Genomic DNA, 25,060 nt, shown 5'->3' on the forward strand with positions numbered 1-25,060 from the left:
GAAATGGTTGGGGGGGGGAAACCCATGTGAATATACTATCTTTGCATTCATGGCTTTCTATCAACAGTGTATCCCAACACACACCCATGACCTCAACCAGGCTACATTTTTCCATTTATTCCAACACATGTTGTTTATTCCAACTTCTATATCCTTGTGTTCTTCTAATGTGTGAACACTACCCCCACTCCAAGAAGGCCTTCCCCACTCATTTCTATCATTCTTTTGTCCCTGGCTTCCCTGAATACTTTGTCCAAGAACCAGCCCCTTTCCACAAACTTTCTTACCTGTACTTTAAAACATTCCTGCAAGGTAGGTAAAGCCAGGCTTATTATCCCAGCTTCCCAGATGAGAAACCCAAGGCCAGAGAAGGAGATGCCTCACAGTAAATAGATAGCATTCAGGACTGAAGCAAGACCTCCAGACCTCCAAAATCAGAAGAGACAATCTGTGATAGAGGTAAGTGGTACAGACTTGGGATCCTAGGTGCAATATTATTAATTTTGGGAGAGTTACTAGGCATTGAAATGAGGGTCATTCGACTACTGAGCCACATCTCCAGACCTATATTATATTTTATTTAGAGACAGGGTCTCAATGAGATTCTCAGTGCTTCACTTTTGCTGAGGCTGGCTTTGAACTTGCACTCCTCCTGCCTCAGCTTCCTGAGCTGCTGGGGTTATAGCAATGAGCCACTACCGCACCCGGCCAAATATTTTTAACTCTACAACTGCCTTGCTGTGTAACACAGAAAAATTTACTTAAGGGCTAGGGTTGTGGCTCAGTAGTAAAGCGCTTGTCTAGCATGTGTGAGGTGCTAGGTTCGATCCTCAGCACCACATAAAAAATAAATAAAATAAAGTTATTGTGTCCAACTACAACTAAAAAATATATATATTTTTTAAAAATTTACTTAATTTCTCTAATCATCAGGTTCCTCTTCTATGAAAAAGAATAATATTACCCTACTTTGTGGGTTGTTATGAGAATTACATAAGGTAATACACATTAAATAGTTCCTGACATAGAACCATTAGTTCTTCTTTTCATTATCCTTAGGTTGATACCATCAACATCTAAGAATAACTGCCCTCTCTAGGGGCATTATTTTCCCTGACACAATGGTTTTAGGAAGTACTTTTGTAATTGTTCTCATAATTTCCCCAAATTTCACACACTCCAAATGTCACCTCCTTTACAAGCAGACTCTAAGCATGCCTCTACCCCACAATCAAAGAGAGACTTACGTAGCCTGGAATGGGGATGTTTATGTCACCTTCCCATGACAAGGCTTCTTAAGGTAAGAGATCAAAATGAACTGGGGTGAGTTAAGGTATAGGGAAAACATTTACAAATGACAGTTTTTCTTTTTTTCCCTCCAGTGAAGAAAACTAGATGACTTTAAGATGAACTATATTCCACCCTACCCCTAAGCCTTCTCCTTTTGTTGGTTATCATGGGCCTATCCTGCTTAGAACCTTGATAGAATATGTTTATTAGTAGTCACCAAAGGAATACTCTGACAGGACCTTTAGAAGTTCATTTCTTCTACATTCCTTTGATTTTCTTTCTGTTTGAGTTAAAAGAAAATGAAGGCTTCTATTTCAGTTATCTAGATATAGAAGTACAAAGCCCCACTCTCCCTGATTTCATGATGAAAGTCACAATAAGGGAGGATGCTGAAAATCAAGGAGACCTGAGTTACTCATCTCCCAGAAAGCTTGCACTTATTTGACATTCAGAAAAGAAACAAAACAAAACAAAACAGAAAACACTTTAGGATGGTGACCTGGAAAAGCACTGGCTTTGGAGTTAGACCTTAAGCTCTTACCTTAGGAAGTTTGGTCATGGGACAAATACATCAACTGGCAAAATAAGAGTCACTTTTGCAGGGAGGAGGATTTAAAACTTGGCTCTGAAGGAGGTGGCATTTGGAGTATGAGAGTTTGGTAAAATTATGAGAGCAATTATAAAAAGTACTTTCTCAAGCCCTTCTCAGAATAGAGAAGGCAATTTTTATTAGATGTTGCTTTATTGTTCTAGGGGAAGATGGTGCCAGCTCAGGGGATAATAATAACCTAGGGGATCTTGTTTTGGCTATGTATCTATTAGCATAGGTAAGTTCACAAGGTCTCACTCACTATCTGATCTGCACAACTCTACAAGTGACCCAAATATGGTTTGATCCTTTTGAGGGTTCCTCAGCAACATCTACCTGGCATTTTTTAAGCCTCAGAATTCCCTACCCAGCTGTGTTATTCTCTCAAAGCCACCTGAGTCATTGCTTCTTCCTGACCTCAATTCCTACTAAAGCACAACCCTTCCCTAACAATCCTCACCTTTCAACCATATGCAAGCATTAAGGGATCCAGTAGATGGGAAAAGGGAATAATGGAGAATGACTGATAATGGTTAGGAAATTTCTTTTTTGGGTTAAAAAAGAGAAGCTCTATAACAAGATAGAGGTGATGGTTGCACAATATTGTGTATGTATTAAATTGTATATTTTTAAATGGTTGAAATGGTAAAATATATGCTTATTTTACCTTAAAAATAAAGAAAGAGTATGGGCTAGAAAGTTTCTTGGAGTTTATCTGGTCTAATCCCTCCATTTCTAAGGGAGAAAACAGACCAGGCCAAAGTAAATATTTTCACTAAAATCAGAGATACCAGGAGTGGGGGAACATGCCTGTAATCCCAGCTACTCAGAAGGTTTAGGATTACAAGTTTGTGGTCATCCTCAGCAACTTAGAAAACCCTATCTCAAAAAAAAAAAAGTTAGGATACAACTCAGAGGTAGAACATTTGCCTAGCATATGAGTCCCTGAGTTCAATACTCAGTACCCCCCCCACACACACACACAAAGTCACAGAGCTTAAGTAGTCACCTCCCTTCTCTTTATAAGTTCCCAATTCTATACTTAGCCTCCTGAAGAATGTTCTAAATGCTTCTGTACCTTCTCAGTAGTCAACTGAAGATCGGCTGTTGGATGAATTAATTTATACCTAAGCCCCTTATTCTACAGTTTTGGAAACTCTTTTATTACATACTGCCTACTTCTTAATTCCCAGTTACCATACTTGACCTCCTTATTAATGCATACTTACCAACTTCATGTTGTATTCTCTAGTACCAACCACTTGCCATGACAACAGTGCCATCTGTCTGCTGCCTACTGGTACAACACTCTATCTACTTGGTGGGAATTTCTCACAACATTTACAGTTGGGAGGGTTCTAACTGACTCCATGTGCTCCCCCACCAAACCCACATGAAAAGCTGAACTGCTGGGACTTACCCACAATTCAAGTTTAACTACAGAGCTAATACTGGCTTTTTTCTATAAGTAAGAACTTTATTAAATGTTCCCTTAAGAGTAGGCATTAGACCAGAGACCCTGCACCTATTAGAAGAAAATGTAAGCCCAATACTACAAGAACTCCTAAAGCACAAATTAAAATCAAGAATCAATAAATGGGATGATATCAAACTAAAAGCTTCTTCACAAAAAATGAAACAATCAAGAACATGAAGAGAGAGCCTAAAGAATGAAAGACAAATTTTGCCACCTGCACCTCAGATAAAGTGTTAATGTCCAGGATATATAAAGAACTCAAAACAACAATAAAAAAAACTTAACACCAAAACCCCAAATAACCCAATCAATAAATGGGCAAAAGAACTGAATAGGCACTTCACAGAAGAAGAAATACCAATGGTCAACAAATATGTGAAAAAATGCTCAACATCTCTAGCAAAGAAAGAAATGTAAATTAAAACTACACTGAGATTCCATCTCACTCTAATCAAAATGGCAATTATCAATAATACAATCTACAATAATAACTCTTGGCAAGGATGTGGAGAAAAAGGTACACTCATACACTGTTGGTGGGACTGCAATTTGGTGCAACCATTATGGAAAGCAGTATGGAGATTCCTCAGAAAACTTGGAATGGAACCACTTTTTAGCCCAGTTATCCCACACCTCAGTTTATACCCAAAGGATTTAAAATCAGCATATACTACAGTGATGTAGCCACATCAATGTTTACAGTGGCTCAATTTGTAATAGGTAAGCTATGAAACCACCCTAGATGCCCTTCAACAGATGAATGGATAAAGAAAATGTGGTATATATACACAATGGAATATTACTCAGCCATGTAAAGAATGACTTCATGATTTTTGTCCAGTAAATGGATGATTCTGGTTACTATCATGCCAAGTCAAACAAGCCAATCCCCCAAAATACAATTCAAATATTATCTCTGATATGCATATGCTAACACAAAACAAAGCCAGAAGAATAGAAGATCAATAGATTAGACAAAGGGGATTGAAGCGAAGGAGGTGAGGATATGAATAGGAAAGACAGTAGCACTAATTATACATAACTTTCCTATGTTCAAATAAAAATATACCATCCATAAAACTCCATATCATGCACAACCATACAATGTGATCATAATTAGATTGTTATATACTGTCATATGTATCTAAAAGAACAAATAAAAATGTACTGTACTGTCATATGTACTGTATTGTCATATGTATCTAAAAGAACAAATAAAAATGAGTAACCTATACTTACCTAATATATAACTGAATATGGGAATGAGTCTGCTCCACACATGGCCCTCAGGCCCAAGCTCCACTGAGCAGCAATGTCAACCTCACTACCTCAATAAGATTTTCAAACAAGTAACAAGCTGGACCAATGGGGCCAATTTACAAGTCTAATATTATTGCTTTTTTCCCAAATGTATCTTACAAACGATGTTTTCCAATCCATTCTTGGCAACTTATGCATAGCACAATGCTCCATCATTTATTTGTTCATAAATGAAAGCTAAATGCGGAGGTGCTACTCCACTAACAATATTATGACTCTTGTTAGAGATCAGAGAAACCAAGAAAGCAAAATGTCCAAGTACATGTTCAGTAGACTCATTAGTTGCAGCACCACTCCTATTAATCTTGAAACCTGGCAGTATCAGTATACCCTATATTCCATGTAGCCTGTGTCCTCATATGAGTGCTTTGCTGATCTTATTTGTGTTATTTGATGATATATTATTACCTACCCTATTAAATTGTTGCGAGAACTACACAGAATTATGCAAAAAATGCTGACAGTGGTGTATGACATATGGGAAACAATCAATAATACTAATGGTATTCACAGAAAACACTAATGTTAATGGAAAAGTATACTTCTTTCCCCTCGATCACTCCATCCAGCCTCTTGGGAATGTACTTACTCCCTACTCTGTTGGCAGCCCTTCAGAGGTCCAAAGTCTGAAATTAGATCTGCCAAGACTTTCCTGTCCTCCAGGCTTCTAGACTTTTACTCATCATTTGGATGAATCATTCAATCTGCAACAGCTTCTCATGAGTGTAAGATCCAAAAAGACAGATTTCAGTTTAACATAAAAACAGTCTGTCAAACCTATCCCTGAACCATAACCAGTGGAATAAAGAGGTAGGGAGCTACCTGTCAGTAGACATGTAAAATAGCAGAGACTGAGTAACCACTTAGGAAGCAAGACTATTTTAAGATGTGTTCAAATATCAGCAAGAGGACAAAATTAGATAACTTTTAAAATCTCCCACAAACAACACCGAACCAATTTGAGATTGGAACTGCTCTTCAAATCTAACCACCTACAGGTGGGTCATATCCCACTTGGAACAAAACTTCCCTCACTTATTATCTGTAATTGGGATAGGAAGGGTCATAATGAAAGGATTCCATAAGATATGATATGTCAAGTAATACACAAAGGTAAGGGGAGGGCATGGTGATGTAGTGATGCTAGAAGGGAAAGAGGGACATGAAGATAGGAAACCTAGATCCTTTAAATGTCTTCAATGATTTTATTAACAAGAAATTTCAGACCTCAACTACCCCAAATGGATTTTTCCTAACATAGCTGCCACCTTTGCCACCTCCTCCTCCTCTTTCTTCTTTCTTCTTTCCTTTTCCAGCAGAGAGGAGAAAAATCAAAGTGAAACAGAACTAGCTATTTAAGAGTTTAGAAATGCCTTACTTTTACCTTTAAGGAAATTACTTGTTTTGTCTTCTCCGGGATCGCTATATAGCAGGATCAAGGAGAAGGGGCTTGGCATGATGCCATCTTTGATGTTCTGTTACATAACACCCATCCCTAGCTTCCTTCTAAATACTTTGATCTCTCTCCAAACACAGACATGGGTATCTAGAGTCTTATGTGAGAAAACAGAAATTAAAGTTAGTGAATCAGAGAATAATTTAGAGTATCTTCTAATGTTGCCAGCTCTTAAACATCATCTTCCTAGCACAAAAGCCATATGTTTCAGGAAACTGGCTTAAAATATAGTATTAAGACTAGCAGCTGGAAAAAAAGGAAGTAGTTTGGGCTCTGCTACCAGATGCTGGCCTTCTCAAAAGTCAGAGTGATTTAGAAATGATCTTGATTGGACATTGCAGGATAATCTATGTGACTCTCAAGGTGGCTTTCAATTTGAGGCTTCTTCAAGAAGTCCATAGGGTGACTCATTGTATCTGAATTTGAAGGAGTCAGCTGGGTCATGAAAAAGCTAATTTAAGGTTTTATCTGAGCTAGAGAGGGCCTTGTGTTTTTTGAAATATTACCTCCAATTAGCTACATGATGTACTGGATAATTCAATCCAAAGCATGTGCACAATGACAAACTATTAAGATGGATCATACAAATGCAAATAAGTGCTAACAATGCTATTTGAAATTCTAGTATAGGAGAGAGAAATATTTGTAATCCAGGAAGAAAGATACTCCCTGCTATTATCAGACTTAAATCACAGAGCCTATAATATGTGACCTCTAGGATTAATAGCAGCACTTTCTACAAAGATGGTTAAGGCCACTTGAACCTTGAGTAGATAAACAAGGGCTTGCATATCTAACTTCATCCCAAGATAGAAAAAACACTGATGCTATTAATCTTGAGTGAAAGGTAAGTCTTCAAATGTTAAATGTTTCTCAAGGCTCTTGGCTGCAAAAAGAGACACTATAAAATAAAATAAAATAAACACTCTAAACAGTGGTCTTCCCAGTGAACAGGAGGGGTTGAGTTTCTGTGTCATCTGGTCTATCTATACAAAGGCAAGGAATGAAAAGTAATAAAATGCTTAGGCCATCCTTTCATGTCCCTACCTCTAAGCAAGCCAGAAACCAAAGAAATCTAGAATTTCTTTCTTCTTTTGTTATAAAATGAAAATAAATATCCCCTCCTGAAAGCATCTGGATAGGATCTTTACTTTCTGACCAAACCCATGCCTTGTCACACAAGGCCTCACCTCCGATCTGTTGTGTGTCCTATACACATCTGCCCTCAAGAAGGCAGCAAGCTCTATCCAGGCCATGGCCCAAAGCAAGACCAAAGGCCCTTTTTATGCACAGTTACAAAGGAGAAGAGCCAGAATGACTTGGAGTTGGGGTCCTATACACAAAAGGAAGCCTACTATGAGGATGAGATTTGTTATTTAGAGACACAACTATCCCAGCAGACTGTTCTTGGTTCCTTGGGGCAGGAGAAACCAACTCAGGAAAGCAATTAAAGATGACAGCAGCTAGATATGGGGAATTATATTCACCAACCTCTAATTCATTAATCTGACAAAATGCTAGGAAGGTATATCCACTCCTGCATTGCTCTTATAAAGCCACATCCAGAATAGAGAAGGAAAGGAACCTGAGAATACACACATATACACATATGAAATTCTACACAAGGGAGGCAGATTTTACTAGGTAGAAGATGGTGCAATGTGATGGACATCATTATCCAAAGTACATGTATGAAGACTCAAATTGGGTGTCAACATACTTTATATATAAACAGGTATGAAAAATTGTGGTGTATATATGTGTAATAAGAATTGTAATGCAAAAAATACATGCTTAAAGGCATGAATTGGCATGAACATACTCTATACACAGATATTAAAAAATATGCTCTATATGTATAATAAGAACTATATTGCATTCCGCTGTCTTGTATTTTAAAAAAAATAAAATCAATAAAACTAAAAAAAAGTATATTCACATAAAAAAAGACACATACCTGGTAACTTCTTGTATAGGAGTCAAAATGTTATTAGAATTTCTATTTAAATGTATCCATTATCACAGGTTACAAAGAATTTACACAAGACCAGTTATTTCCATTTTACAAGGAGGAAAGCTGAGCTTTGAAGATGCATAAGATGCTACAGAAGCTGTGTATCTAATGCAGAACTTATGCAAGAAACTGGGTTTCTCAGATTCTACATCTTGTTTTAACATGATCAACAACAGATAGGGCCAGCTCAGGCAGAACCTCACTAAAACACTTTTGATTACCATCCTGGGGCTAGAATGTTTATACAGAAGTGAGAATTCCAGGTAGGGAATGGAGATGTTCCAGTATATCAAATATCAATGTGGCCCAATAGAATACAAAGTATGCATTTGGTATAGGGTTAGGAGAAGACTTTCTCTTGTTACTGTGCTTTCCCATTATATTCTACATGACCAAAGATGCTACTAAATCTCAGCTCAGGATGAATCTGGACAAATCAGACAACTATCCTACAATGTGAAGGTACAGCACTCTGGGAAATCACCCATTCACCTACCAACTGTATGAGCAGTGATTGAACAGTTTAATGTGACCCATATCTATGTCTTACCAAGACATGTCAGAATTTGAATAGATTCTACAGTGCTTCAGAGATGAAGTAGAAAATAAAGCCTTTGATCATTTACAAAATGAATGATAGAATCATGACTCAATCTCAGGTCTGCCATTTCCTAATCTAGGTAGCTCTGTTTTCACAAGACTATTCTACCCTCAACCAAAAACAATGTAAAATAATGAATATAATAATTCTATTTTTAGAGATTTAATGGAAAAATGCTTTTATAAACTTCAACATACAATCCCTTGGGTATTATACAATATTACCTTAAATGTAAACCTAAAGATAAATACTTGTTCATGAGCACTGGAAGGTCTACCTTGGAATCAATACTCATTTCATTAATGCAACAGCCAATACCATTTCTTTTATGGTGACACCATAACAGCTGGCCTCTCAGGTTCCACGGTACTCTTCCTTAGCAATCTGAAGGCTGTTTGACTGCTTAAATCAAGCAAAAAGTTTCATGATGATAAAATAAATGCTGTGAATATAATCTGAGGCAACATGGAATAATATTTTAGTTTATCAATAACATTGATATAGACCTCTGAATTATGATTTAGGTTATATCATTAATACTCCAGGTCTATAAACAGTATTCATTATAGACTTGGAATTGTGCTCTTGATATAGCAACTAGCCACATATGGTTACTGAGCACCTGAAATGCTGCTAGTGTGAATTGAGATGTGTTATAAGTATAAAATACATACCATATTCCAAAAATTTAGTAATTTATCATTAATGAATTTATAGTGGAAATATATAATATTTTGAATATAATGGATTAAGGTAAATATATATGAAAATCAACTTCACTTTTAGCATTTTTAATTTTTTAATGTGATTACCAGAAAAATTTAAAATATGCTTGTAGCTTGCATTTGTGGCTCTCATTACATATAATATTCTCTTATAGAAATATAATGATCAATGCCTCTTAATTCTTTATGCACAGTAAAAGACATCTGGAAGCTTTTTAAAGTCTAATTTCTGGGTTTCAACTTTGAAGATTCTTATAGAACTAGCTTGGATTCTGGCTTTTAGTGATTTCTTTCTTTGCTTGTTTATTTGTAGGTTTATTTATTTATTTATTTATTTATTTATTTATTTATTGCTATTTTGTTTTTAGAAGAGTTGAGAACCACTGGATTAGATGCTACATTGTATACCAAGTGGCTGCTAGGAAAGTATGTCTGGAGGAACAATCCCATGGCCTTGGATTTAGGACTATCAATAATTGTTCACTGATATGCAGAAGCCTGACTGTCCTCTGCCTTCCAGAGCCATCCTGGTGTGCTCAGTCATTCCCCTCACCCCTTGATTTACAATTTATTATAAAAGTGATGTTTCCCTGAAAGTAAAATGCATTTGCGTTTGGGTGTGTTTTAATCCTTCTTTTAAACAGAGAGGACTGTCAGCACAAGAGACACAAACTGTCCTGAAGGCTAGGTTACTGAAATATCTTTCTGACTATCCCCAGAATTGATTAATTAACTAGCAAAGGTAAGCTGGGACACAGATGGCATTTTGAGATGCTGAAGGAAAATGCACATAAGCAGAGAAGAAAGGATTGGATATTTTATTAGGAGACTTCATGGCAGAAGGGGATGCAACTTCATTTTGTCTGCTTCCCTGCTTCTGGGCAGTGCCTTCACCTAAATCATCACAGTTTACATTCCTCCAAGGAAGGAGGCCTCTCTCAATCCCTAGAGCCAACCTTGAAACATGGCACTTCTTAGACCTACTAAGATGATATCATGATGATGATGATAAGTTATCATATGCCAAGTATCTAACATGTCAACACTGTGCTAGATATCTTACTTGCATATTTAACCTCATTAAATTCTAATAAGAAAAGTGTGCTATCCTTATTTTTTCAAATGAGGAAATCAAAATTTAGGAAAGTTAAAAATTTTGTCAACAGTCATAGAGTTAGGAAGTATTAAAGCTGTATCTCAGTTTATCTGATACAAAGGCCCTGCTCCTTCCTTCATATCACACTGTTATAATGTCAAACTTTAGACCAATCAGTCTCTAAGAACTAAAGACCCTCTAACCTTTCATTTGGGGTCTGGAAGACTTATCCATATCTTATAGGAGAAAACAACAAAAAAATGATAGGCTGTAGTATGGATGGTCATAATATACCTTCATATCCCTTTGCTATTTGTCTTTACATGAAACAATTTTCATGTTCTATCTCATTCACTATGACATCCTCTGGCACTAAAGAATTGTTGACACCATTTTGTAGATGAGGAAAAACAAATTCCAGCTCATGAGCTCAAGGAAGGCCAGGAACTGGGGTACATGGTCAGTTCTCCCCTCACAGTATTCTGCAAATTTGTGACCCAGAGGAAGCGGAAACTGATGGAAGCTTCATCCCAACAGTGACTGTTCGTGGCCAGGTTCTTCATGGCACAATGTCAGAGGCCAAGGCCTTGTAAGCATTTGTAGGATGCCTGCTTCCATGCCCAGCACATCTTAGATCCTAGATATTTGACTTCCTTGCAAAAAGTAAGATCTGCAATCCATAAATTCTAGATCCTGGGAGAGAAGATTACATATTTTTACACAAACCACTGAAGATATCCTCTGATAATATGCAGAGGTGTTCATACTTCCCTGGATGAGAGAAACAAGGCAAGGGAAGCATAGAGAAAGTAGAGGAAGGGAACAGATGCAAAGAGAAATAGAAGAAAAGCAAATAGGAGAGGAAAGGAGCCAGGCTCGATGGCGCATGCCCAGAATCCCAGCGGTCCAGGAGGCTGAGACAGGAGGATCACGAGTTCAAAGCCAGCCTCAGCTAAGGCAAGGCACTAAGCAACTCAGTGAGACTCTGTCTCTAAAAGAAAAAATACAAAATAGGGTTGGAGATGTGGCTCAGTGGTTGAGTGCTACTGAGTTAAATCCCTGGTACCCCCCCCCCAAAAAAAAAAATAGGGCTAGGGATGTGGCTCAGTGACTGAGTGCCCCTGAGTTCAATCCCTGGTCCCAGAAATAAATAAATAAAGAGAGACAGAGTTAGAGACAGAGAGAGAAAAGGAGGAGATGGGAAGGGACTATAAAAAAGAAAGGACACAGAGAAGAAAGCAGAAAAAGAATAGAGATAAGAAAGGTGAAAGTTCACAGAAATTTAGGGTTAAAAGGGTCTTCAAAATCATCCAGGCCAACCCCAGATGTGGGAAGTGATTTGTAAACGTGTGGGGAGGGGAGTAGGGGTTGTTCATATAAACAAGAGACAAAGAAAATATCTAAAAATTAGAAAAACAAAGATTAAAGAAGATTAACCCAGGTCCAAGATAGGGACAAAAAAAAAAAAGAAAAAGAAAAAAAGAAAAGAGAATATGAGAAAAGTCACCAAGGGGAGCAGAACAGGGGCTAGTGAAGGAGAAGCCAGGGATAGGTAGCCAAGGAGAAAGGAGAGGAGAGTGAAGGCTGACACTCACCCTCACAAAGCTGGCAGGAAACCATCCCTCCTCATCGTCGATCTGGCCCCACCACCAATCCTTGTTGGAAGCATCCAAGACTTTGATGACGTCGCCAGCCTTAAATGCCAACTCCCGGTTGGCCATGGTGACGTGATCCCATACTGCCTCAGCACTAACGATGGAATCTCCAGTGATCAGCTTAGGAGACAAAATGAGAATGTGTTCAGTCCATGCAGCTGCCTACCTTGATTGGCCCTCCCCCCACCCACAAAGCTCTACTACTTATGGGAAAACTTACATACTTAGCGATGAGGGATAGGGTAAGGGGAACAGCACTAGAGTGTAAGCTTTCTGGGGCCACAAGACAGACAATGCTGTCAACTCTTGATTATCCAGTACATGGAATGATCCAGTGTGTAAATGTGAACTATATGGGTATCATGCTTTTATCTCTACTCATGAATACTTCCCCCAGAAAAGAAAGCAAGCTCCAGTTCAACTATCCTTTGTGTTTCCAGCATCCCTGGGTCTGGAATGGGTAAAGAGGCTGATATTAATAGCTAAAATGAGAATTAAGCATATTTGCTTTCAATTCTCTGTGTTCCTTCTCTTTTCCGCCTCCTCCTTGGAACTGACCAATTGACAGTTGGTAGTATATTATTAATCCTCACTGTGCCCCTCCCCCTAGAGTAACAGACTATGACATTCCTCACACACAATGGACCCCAGTCCTACAGCCTCCTGCCCTCACCCACACAAGATACCATCCAGAGAGGTCATGGGTATGAAAGAATATGGCTTTCTGTGATGTCTTGTACCCAAGAAATTAAATGTTGGCTCAGATTCAGTCAGTGATTATTACAACCACCCTGTGAGATATAGTGGGGATCTGGGTTAACTTCTGCATCTAATAGATTGCAAAACTGAGCAACAAAGAAGTTTAGGGTTGAGGTAAATATCATCCAGCAAGGTAAAGGCTGTGCATGGATTCTAACCTAGGTCATCAGGCTTCATGGACAGCAGAAAACACAACAGCAGGAAAACATTGATCCTACTGCCACATGAAAATACACATAGATGCACATTCATGACAGTTAACTAAATACAATGATAAGGATGGAGGTGGGTAATAGTTTTCTTCCCCCTGGCTATCATTCTGACCACTGCTATTTTGTTCTCTTTTTCACTCCAACTGTTTCAGCTTGTATGGGCCTTCAGTCTTCCCAGCATTTGGGGAATGACATCCTAGAATAGAGAACATATGGCCTGTCAGGCAGAGACTGGAGCACTCTCCCCAGCATTGAATCACTGAACATGTCCTTTAGAAGTCAGCTTTTCCATCAGCTTTTTTTGAGGAAGGACTACCATGACAGCTCCATAACACTAAAAATAAAAGAGTTCAAAGACAATAGAGACTATCTGTGGACTATATATCCCCTCCCACAGGTCTGATATACAATATACTACCCAAAATATAATCGTATAGCCATATAATGTATGTATAACACATCACATACACACACACAGAACCTACCTTTTGACTTAAAGTTTACTGTTCATCAAGCCCTGCCTTAAGGCATATTTCATTGCTCAGGATTCTAGACTTCATGCTCTCTACAGACAGTAAAGCACAGGGAAACCTCCTCAGAATAGATGCAAAAGAAATTTCCAGCAGGACTTTTTTTTAAAATCATACTTCAATTACCTTGTGCTTTACTGCTTTAAAATGTTTTCTCATCTACTACATCATTTGATCCGCACTAAACTGGGTTTCACTATCACTTACATTGTAAAGATGAAGAACCTGAAGCTCAGAAAAGAGACTTGGTCCTTTAGACAATAACATAAGAAATAAATTATAGAATCAGGTTTTCTGACCTCATGTGCCCTTACATATACCAAACTATGCTCCCAGTGTCTACTCATTGGCTATACTGATTGTATAAAACTTGAAGCATCACACCATGAAACAGATGACTCCTTTGCTTAAAGAACCTTGAAGAAGGATTTTTAGATGGCCACCTTTAGTCACTGTTGTCCCTGTGTGTAAATAGATTCATTTTTATGTTGAACTTGCTTTCTTCCAATTGCACTAAAAAAATCAATCTCTCCTTGTTCTCCACTCAGTGGAAAAAGAGAAATTCTAGTTGTTGGCCTTACTAAAATAAATCTTAATGGAAAACTTTCCTTCCTCCTACCTAAAATAGATCCTAACTGGAAGTTGCTGAAGCTCAACAAGCACATATGGCCCTAACTTAGAGGAGCATTTGGGTTCATGGTTTAAAGCTATATCCAGGGATTTTGGTCAAGTGTCAAAAGAATATCTTGACATTAAATATGAACTTTCTGCTCCAGACACTATTTGTGATGCTGTTTTAGATACCCTAGGTCCAGTTATAGCTAATTTCACTGCATATACTCTTTACTTTGCAATCTTCTATTTAGAGACTCTATAATAGCTTCTACCAGCAGTATATGAATCACACTGCCCCACCTCCTGCCAATTTAGTCCAGTTGACATGCCTTGGCCCTCAGGTCATAAGACTCAGATACACCCTGGACATGGCCAATCCAGGATCCAGTGGTCAGGCTCAAGGAAGTCCTTTGAGGAAACACTATTAAAGGTTTAACATTCCTAATACACAAAGTTAAAATCAGAAATACTATAAAATCCAAAACTTAAATTTTATATTTTGTATTTTTGGATTAGGGATACTCAACAAGGTTGTCTATGCAAATACTCCAAAATCTGAAAAACTCTGAAATCCGAAATACTTCTGGTCTCTAGCATTTTAGATAAGCAATACACAATCTATATTTTCCCTATCTTATAAATGAGAAAACTGAAGGTCTCAGAGAGCTTAACTAATTTGCCCAAGTTCACACAACTCATTAATAGCAAAGAAAACAAATGCAGGCATAGTCTGACTCTAGAGACACTGCTTTTAACTTATAAAATATGCAGTGTCTGGGTCTCAGATTTTATACCTATAAAATGAGCTATAAATGCCTGGAAAGTTGTAAAACACTAAACTAAGAACTGGCAGGTGGGTGTCCAGAGTTGTGAGATGGACTAATCCACAAGAAGCTAGAAGTTGCATGGGTGTTATGGTTTGGTTGTGAGTTATCCCCTCAAAAGCTCATGGGTTATATGATATAGCAATATTCAAAGGTGAAACTATTAGTTTATGAGAGCTGATAACCTAATCAGTGGATTAACCCATTTGATGGATTAATAATTTGAAAAGACTACTGTATTAGATGGTAACAGTAGGCAGATGGGACATGGCTGGAGGAACTGGGTCACTGGGGACATGCCCTTGGGGATTATATCTTGTCTCTTTGGCTCAAAGCTCCCTTTTTATGCTTCCCAACTGCCATGAGCTAAGCAACATTCCTCTGCTATGCCCTTCTGCCATGGTATTCTGCTTCAACTCAGGCCCAGAGCAATGGAGTTGACCAACAATGGACTGAACCTCTGAAACTATGAGCCAAAACAAACTTCCTCCTCTAACCTGTTGTCAGGTAATTTGGTTACATAAACATAAAGGCATCTATCACAATGTGGCTCCTGTGCTCTTCCATGACAAATACCACCAACAGCAAGGGGATGCTCGTCTCCAATCCTGTGTACTATTTTTGTTTTGTTTTGTTTTGTTTTTGGTACTGGGAATTGAACTCAGGAGCACTCGACCACTGAGCCACATCCCCAGCCCTATTTTGTATTTTATTTAGAGACAGGGTCTCACTGAGTTGCTTAGTGCCTCACTTTTGCTGAGGCTGGCTTCGAATCCACAATCCTCCTGCCTCAGCCTCCAGAGTCTCTGGGATTATAGGCATGTGCCACCGCACCTGGCTGCACTATTTTTAAAAAGTAAATTAAATCTGGACTGGAAATTGGTTCCAAGTGTTCCTCTTATGTACCAAACTGAAATTTAACTTACTACAAGATTTTTATACATTTTCACTTGGCTCATTCATTTCCCATTGCACATTTATCCAGTGAGCTCCTACTGTGTGCTGCTAGGCACCATTTAAATTATCTGCAAAGATGGTTAAGGGTAAGCAAACCCAACTTCAATTCTGGGCTTTTCTGCTTTAAAATGTAGCAGTAACAATAGGAGGTAAGGAATAAAAGAGTAAAAAGGACAATCCAAAATGAAGCTGTCAGTATGTAACAAGGAGTGCAATTATACAAAAATGAATGAGAATTTCAAACATTTCAACCTTGCACCTCAGTTTCTTCATCTCAAAATTTGGAACGATGTTTTCCTCACAGGCAGGGATATAGATAAAGTGGGCTGAGATGCTGGGTATACAGCACCTACTACAGTATCTGGCATGTGCTGGGCTAGTACATGACTTCAGAGGAAAGAGGGAATTGGGCTCTAAGAAAGATGTTTTTTAAAAAAATTAGGTATAGATGGATCTTTATTTTATTTATTTATATGTGGTGCTAATAATTTAACCTAGTCCCTCACACATGCTAGGCAAGTGCTCTACCACTGAGCTACAACCCCACCACTCTAAGGAAGCCCTCTAAGATAACACTTAAAGATCAAATGGGACTGTGAAAGATATAAAGGGAATGGTTAGTGTGTTTGAGGTAGAAGAATGGCATTATATGAGTTTCAGAGGTGAAGAATATGGGGTACTTGATAGTGTAGTAGCAGTAGAGTTTAGAGAAGGTAGGGTTGAGAAGGGAAATTAGAGAGACGCACAGCTTCAAAAGTTGGCTACATTCATGTGTGAAGGGCACTGAATCAAGTTTGAAGACAAGGAGGAGGTTAAAGACAGAGGAGGTTATGAGGAGGGGGAATCAATCCTAATTGTGGCCATTAATAGCATAAGGGTATATTAGAAGAAAATGATGATTTTGAAGAAGAGATGGCAAATTTGTTCTTTAAAGTGTTAAGTAAAAGAGGTCAGAAGGACATGAAGGTAGGTTTGAAGCTCAAGAGAGATCAGTGGAGACAGATATAAAGTTTTGGGAATCAGTGGCCCAGAAGAAACCAAGGAATTTTGCCCTAGAAGAAAGGCCAGGAACCCAGAGAAATGGTGAAAATGGGAGGTGAGAAACAGAAAAACTGGAGGGAAAATATAAAACCTAAATGGAGCTGTCAGCATATCATTAGGATACCAAGGATTGCAATCTCACAAAAACCAAAGGCAGGAGTTTCAAGCAGCAGAGGCTTATTAACATTATCATATAGTACAGAGGTATATAATGGATGCCAAGGAAAGGCCATTGGGAATGGCTATACCAAGAAGTTTGATTTTCTATTCCCAACTGGGCTTATGTCCATCTCCCACCAAAAGCCCTGATTTCCCAACTGTCCCCATTCTCCATCCTGCAACCTCAACATTAAGCCAGGAGATGGTTCTTATGTACTCTAGCAAGGTACACAAATAGTTCTGGGGCATGGGACAGCACTTCTGTGACTTCTAACAAAACAATTTCCAAACTCCATGGCATTTTTTTTTTGTACTGGGAATTAAACCCGGGGGAATTTAACCACCAAATCACATCCTCATCCCTGTTTATTATTATTATTATTATTATTATTTTTAATTTTGACACAAGGTCTCACTAAGTTACCTAGGGCATTGCTAAGTTGCTGAAGCTGCCTTTGAACTTGTGAGCCTTCTGCCTCAGCATCCTGAACAACTAGGATTGCAGGCATTTGCCACTGCACCAGGCTCTGGGGCATTTTTTTAAAAATGTAAATTTTAATTATTTAGTTATTTATTTTGCATGGTGCTGAGTATGGAGCCCAGTGTCCCACACATGCTAGGCAAGAGCTCCACTGCTGAACCATAACCCCAGGCCTACACCAAAGACAGTTTTAGATATTAGAGGATAGAGAGGGAAGAGTCATAATATCATGCTTAAAAATTGAATGAGATTCTATTACTTTTTACCAAGATTACCCAAGATAATCAAATATTCTGTCTCACTGATACTACAAATAACTCTGTTATCAGACTCATGTGTCCTGATTTTTAACTTGGAAACTAATACCTGGAGACATTAGGAACTGAAATCTAAGATTAGTCTCTAGTCAACAATGGAAATGTCTTCAACTAACTTGGAGTGGCCAGTGGGCCCAATATGAGGGTGAGACAGGAAGAAAGAAGTGAGGAAGAAAGAAAATGAAGGAAGAAACAAGGGAAGAAGGGAGAAAGAAAAGGAAGGAGAGAAAGTTATATTTGTTGAAAACACATGCCAGGTGTTCATAAAGGCCTTTCTTTAGTGATCTCGAAGTCTACAAGCATGAACAGTACCATTTCTATTGAAGAGAACCTGTGGAGTTAAGCAAGTAGCTCATTGTCACCCAGATACTATATAGTACAGCATATGTCAATCTCCAGTTGGCTTCATTCTATAGCTTTGCTTTTGCCATTCCCTCACAGTACCTGTCAGGGAGGGAGAGAGTTATATCAGCCCACTCTGTAGATGAACTACAGCATTGATTCTCAATCCTCTGTAGGGCTTGTTAAGCTGGGCTTCAGTGTCTTGATTTGGTAGATCTGAAGTGGAGCTTGAGATCTTGCATCTCAATCAGGTCCCTAGCTGATGCTACTGGTCCTGGTCTGGGAAGTACACATAGGAAACCAATTGCTCTAGAGGTCTTTCCCTAAGTTGAAAGAGTACTTTTAACTCCTGATGCATCTTTCTCCTCAGGGATCTTCCTGCCACCAGGAGGTTGGGCTCCCTTCCTCTAACATTCCCAGTCTATCTTCAAGGCCTTCCCCAGGTGATACTGCATGCATGAGAAAGGGCATTTAGGGTCATTTAAGAAGCAAGCCTTGGGCTGGAGCTGTAGTTCAGTAGTAGAGCGTTTGCACATGTGAGACACTGGGTTTGATCCTCAGCACCACATACAAATAAATAAAGGTTAAAAAAGAAGCAAGCCTAATGGTAGTTTGTGCAAACACGGGGGATAGGGGGTGGGAACAGGATCACAGCCCTCAGTTTACTAGAGATATACTACCTGCCTTCCTCTTCATGCTCTTGCATGCTAGCTGAGCAGTACAAACACCAAAATAAATATTAATTAGCCTGGGTGTCGGTTAGAAATATTTAGAATTGGGGCTGGGGATATGGCTCAAGCGGTATTATGCTTGCCTGGCATGTGCAGGGTGCTGGATTCGATCCTCAGCACCCCATAAAAATAAAAAATAAAAATGTTGTGTCCACTGAAAAATAAATATTAAAAAGTTCTCTCGCTCTCTTCTCTCTCTCTTTTAAAAAATATTTAAAATTTGAACATCCAGAAGGAAGATTTTTTAATGAACTACTATTTGTTGCCTAGATAGTAAATATGCCTGTTGCTTCTGAGAAGCATAACATCCAGAAAAGAAAAGACATGATGGGGTTTACCTCTCTATCAAGTTTTCTCAGTTTGTTGTCTGATCCTTTCCTCTCAGAAGACCCTTTCCTCAACAGCTAAGCATGGACAAGAGCAAAATTATTTTCCTTGTTCCCTTTAAGCATATCAAAACCAAGTTGACATTTTATGTTGTTTCCTAAAAGTAACTAGGTATCATTTTAATACAGCATTGTAAATAGACTGGCTATCTTGCCAAAAGTGCTGAAAGATAACCACCCTCCATTTCTGGAAATGTGTGACCCAGATTGCTCCAACAACAGCTAGGAAGCAACATAGTATACGCAAAACCTGGCATTGCCTAGTGGAAGAAGCTCTGCCAGTAACTAAGTGAATGACCTGGACAGGTTCCTTTCCCCTGGATCACTCAATTTCTCTATCAATCAGGAGACAGACTGAAATCAGACATATGACCTCTGAAATCCCTTCCAGTTCTGGCAGTGTATTGAAGCTAACACTTCAGCCCCGCAAAGAACAATGATTTCATTATTGCAGTTTAGCTCTCTTCATCCTGATTTAAGCTTGATAGAGTATTTTGTTGTTGTTTGTTTGTTCTATTCTCTACTGAGGAAAATGAGAATTTGGTGTTGGATAGTCCATTCTTGAAGATAATTTGCTCAGACTCTGTTGGCAACACAATTAAATCATTGACTAGTGCCTGTGTTTTTTCAGACTGGTTAGGAAAACCAAGATATGGGTTTCCCACTTCAGCCCTTGACTACCCCATCAAAAGTCCATAGAGACACCAGGTGTGATGGCACAGGCCTGTAATTCCTTGAACCCCAAATTCAAGACCAGCCTGGACAACTTACAGAATAATAATATGGGGTTGAGGATGTAGCTCAGCAGTTGCCTAGGATGTATAAGGCTCTGGGCTCCAACCCTAGCATCACACATGCGCGCGCACACATACACACAACACAATGTCAATATAGACCTTTCATTTTTTGTTCTCTCCACTTAGTTCCCAATAGAAACCATCTTTCACAGAATATTAGCTCTCAGTTGCCTGTAGTTCCATACTTCTAACTGCCCGCTACTACCTCCAATAAAACATGTAAAAATTTTTCATATGAATTCATTATATTCCCCCTTTCCTAATTTTTCCTACTTCAGAAAACTCTATGAGACCTATTCCTTTCTAATTTTTCTGTCTCAGATATGACGATTTCTCCTCACTTCCACTGTTCCAATGCCTGGCTTTCATCATGTTGGGTTATCTCCCAACTCAACTTCCCGCCCTCCCCCTTTCTCTTTCGAGCTACTCTTGAATGATGTATTTCTCAAAATTTCTTTGCTGGTGTCACTCTCCATGCTCAAGGAGCTTCAATAACTCCCTGCCATCAATCTCTCAAAGACATTTTTAAACCTAGTACCATCTCTGAAGCCAACCCTTGCCTCTAGGCAAGGACCTTCACCTTCCTTTGTTTGTGGTCCTGGGGATCAAACTTAGGGCTTCACACATAGAAGGCCTGGGCTGGTGATATAGCTCAATAGTAGAGCACTCGCTCAATAGTAGAGCACTCGCTCTACTATTGAGCTATACCACCAACCCAGACAAGCTCCTTTGGGTATGATGCCACCCAGGGCATTTTCTCATTCATTATAGGCAAATGATGGAGAATGAATTCTTCCTCCACCCCTTCCAAAGGAAGTAAAAAAGTTATCTTAGTTAAAATGGTGGCCACACAGATAAGGTAAGGTGATTTATTTGCTTGGTCTGGACCTTAGTGATAGATTCTGGTATGAAACTTCAATCCAGTACCCCAATCAAATGGACTCAAAAGTTTCTGATGTGAAATCCAGCTGCTGTCTCAAAGTTCAGAAGGTTAAAAAAGTTTGGTCTTGTTGAAAAGTGAGTCCTTAAAGAAAATATAGCCAAATGGGACAAGGATTATACAAATCAGAGAGAAAGATAAGTTTATGGACTACAATCCATTATTCTCTTGGTGGGAGAAGTCTTCCACACTAGAGCAGCCCCCAATCTGGGAAACATTAACTTCCATCTTCAAAACATCTTGAAAATATTACTAAGTTGTTCTGGGTCCTTTGGTATCTCTCAGATACCTCTGATACATGAGCTAGGCACAGAAAGAAAAATACCAAAGTTTTTAAATGTGATTCACATAGACCCCTACTCAAAATCATTCCAGCAGTTTCTAACAAGCAACCCCAATGATTCTAAATTACATATCATATAGAGACCAACCATCTTAAATTTTCTGAGGCTAAAGAATTCACAGCAAGAATTTTCCCTTATTGCATTGGGTCACTCAGAAGAAACCAGAATCTCTGAAACTCTATCTTTAGGTTTCTCCTTCTCCTGTCAGGTTCCAGGAAAACTGAGGAATGGAAGACAGCTTTCAGTCAGCCTTATTAGGCTCTCTATATCTGCTCTGTTTCACCTCCACCCTTGCCCTAATCTTCAGCACTGAGGCCATCACTAGTCCTAATGAAAAGTCCTAGCAGGATCTCTCTATTCTATAATCTAGGAGCAATTTCCTATTTGCATTCTGTCTACTCACGGAAGTCTCTGATATTCAGAGACAAATCATCACTAAAATAATAATCATGATGATAATCATGATGCACTCAGCAATGTCCTTTTCATGAGCTGATGAACCAAAAGCATGTCATACCAAGCTGGAGTTTAACCTAACCTTTACATGTCTGTCGAGTCAATTTGGGCCCTATACTCAAATTATTCCTGCCACAAGTATCATGCCCTTTTCTTACCCTTAGTGTGGATACTAAAGTTCCACCCACTCACTGGGGTCCATTTTTGCCTTCATATCCTAGGAGATAAGAGAATGCCAGGGAAATCCTAGAGAAGAGGTAAGGAGGCTTAAAGAGCCCCCTCTCCCTGAGGTAACTTAGAACTATCCTGGGTCCTGTAACTGACTTCTTTCAAATCTTCCTGTGGTTCCACTAGGGCCCATCCTGGGATTCTTAATCTTTCTAGGACCAGGACTTGAAGCCTAATCTTGGAATTTCCTGGGCAGTAGTGAGGATAAGGTTGTTTAGGCTTCCAGAAGGTAGGAGGAGGGGGCTAGAACTACATGAAGAATCTGTCCTCCGTGCCTCCTACGTGCATAGTTCTATACTCATCAACACCACAGCCAGAGGGTGGGTGGGTAAGGCAAAGAGAATAAGGGAAAGTCATTTTTTATCCTTTTGACAGATGTCGTGTTAAAATCTTGTAGAGGAAAGAGAGCTGTAGGTGGGGGGGGCAGGGAAAGAGATAGGTTAGAACTAATGGTTCTAATGTCTAAATGTGGCCATCTGGTCTAAGGTGGCAAAAACATGAACAGGATTTAGTCAGAAGCACTGTGACCCTGGTTCTATATCTAGATAATATAGACAAAATAAATATATTTCAATTAATTTAAACTACCTTTTAAAATCTACTGAGTATCCCCACCCAGGACACAGGCTTGTAAAAGCTGGGGCCTTGGCATGCATTTCCAAAGAGAATGTGTCTCCTAGGGAGTCATTACAGCACAAAGTGGAAATCTTCATTTAAACCTCCCATTGGAAGGTGGAAGAGAATTTCTTTTCATTGATTTACTTCTGCCTTTTGGCTCCGGTGAGAGAAAAGACATACAGCTAAGGCCAAATAATCTAACACTGCCTCTAGTCCCTGTCAGGGGCCTTTTGTACTCAGGAGTGGCCATGTTTCTGCTAACAAAGTCTAGCATAGGTCCTGGATTTCTAGCAGACATTTGGTAAACAATAGATGAGTGGATGGCAAGGGAATTCAGCAAGCAACCATTGGGTCAAGCCCAGGGTCGTAAATTGACTGATCTGACTTTCCCTAGGACCTTGTTGTTAAAGACTTAGAGCAATACAATATCTAAACAGAGGCTTCCTGAGAGGACACAAGAGAAGCAAAATCAGACCCACCCTCAGGGCTCTGGAGGGATGGCACTAAGTCTATGTCTACAGGAAAAGTGGTTGTGCTTGTAACTAAAGAACTTCAAGTAGGTCAGCCAAGCTTATGTAAGGAAGCGTCTGCCTGTCTGGGCTAGGTAGAGGATGTGGGGGTGGAGAAGGGAGGGGACCCAGGGCAGCTGATTGAGGGGAAAAAAATTCAGTAAGATGCCAGGACTTGAATCTACTCTTCTTGACTCTGTCTGGGGCTCAAGACCTTAAAAGGCAGTAGGTTCTTATACTAAAGAGATGATCAAGATTGGAGATTCCCCAAAGCTATCACAACTAGTTCAGTCTTCCATTTTACAGAGAAGAAAACTGAGGCTTCGATTAATTATCAGGAAAGTTAATATTAGAAACCAAGCCTACACTCTTTTAGAAGGATGGCTAATGATTGTTTTTGGACTGTATATCTCTACTTTTTTTTTTTTTTAAGTCAGGGACTGAACTCAGACACACTTAACCACTGAACTACATCCCAGCCCTTTTTATATTTTATTCTGAGACAGGGTCTCGCTAAGTTGCTTAGCATCTCACTAAGTTGCTTAGGCTGACTTTGAAATGCAAGATCCCCGTGCCTCAGCCTCCCCAGTTGCTGGGATTACAGGTGTACACTGCCACACCCATCTGTATACCTCTATTGTTAAAGACAAACATTTAGTTGCTCATTTCATTAAAAAAAGTAATAATGTTCTGTGACAGATGTTAACCTGCTTTACTAAATTACTAATGATTTTAGTATATCCATATGTATCCCTTAACAGCTTGCTGTATACTTCAAGTATACACAATAAAATTCTTAAAACACACACACACACACACACACACACACACACACAAGAACAGATAGGCAGGGTTTGCACACCTATAATCTCAGGTACTTGAGAGACTGAGGCAGGAGGATCACAAGTTCAAGACCAGCCAGGGCATCTTAGTCAGACCCTGTCTCATGGTAGAGGGGTGGGAGGGAAAGGAAGGGGGCAGGGGATTAGCAAGGATGGTGGAATGTGACAGACATCATTATCCAAAGTACATGAATGAAGACACGAATTGGTGTCAACATACTTTATATCCAACCAGAGATATGAAAAATTATGCTGTATATGTGTAATACGAATTGTAATGCATTCTGCTGTCATTTTTTATTTTATTTTTTTAATGTGGTGCTGAGGATCGAACCCAGGGCCTCATACATGCTAGGTGAGCGCTATTCCTCTGAGCCCCAGTCCCAGTCCCATAGTTTTAAATAAACAAACAAATAAATAAATAAATAAAAGGGGCTGGGGATGTAGCTCAGTAGTACAGAACTTGCCTACCTAGCCGAATATATGTGAGGCCCTGGGCTTGATCCCCAAGACCATGGAGCAGAATTTTAAGAACAATGAGATTAACAATTTAATATATAAGAATTTCTAATATTTTCCTCTGGGATATTTTTGGTGCTCTTTCCTCCCAGAGCTCTATAGACATTATCCTTCAGTACTACATAGAGTACTTGCCTCTCCCTCCTCTGAGTTCCAAACATGTGGAACCCTTCTGAGGATTAAGGAGTAAGAACACCTCAGGTTGAATAAAGACACTTCCAGAATCTCCT

At 39.1% G+C, this 25,060-nt stretch overlaps 1 protein-coding gene across 9 annotated transcripts in view; it reads right to left on the reverse strand.

Moving 5' to 3' along the window:
* Nucleotides 1-25,060, reverse strand: part of Arhgef9 (Cdc42 guanine nucleotide exchange factor 9) — a 142,678-nt gene that overhangs the window by 74,767 nt on the left and 42,851 nt on the right. For all 9 annotated transcript variants that reach the window (XM_013362823.4, XM_013362821.4, XM_078034618.1 and 6 more), the window contains one exon: nucleotides 12,164-12,343. In XM_013362823.4, the coding sequence (XP_013218277.1) occupies nucleotides 12,164-12,343 (180 nt within the window). Of the gene's footprint in view, nucleotides 1-12,163; nucleotides 12,344-25,060 lie in introns of those variants that run through there.

This window comes from Ictidomys tridecemlineatus, chromosome X (assembly GCF_052094955.1).
Source record: "Ictidomys tridecemlineatus isolate mIctTri1 chromosome X, mIctTri1.hap1, whole genome shotgun sequence".
Taxonomy (NCBI): domain Eukaryota; kingdom Metazoa; phylum Chordata; class Mammalia; order Rodentia; family Sciuridae; genus Ictidomys; species Ictidomys tridecemlineatus.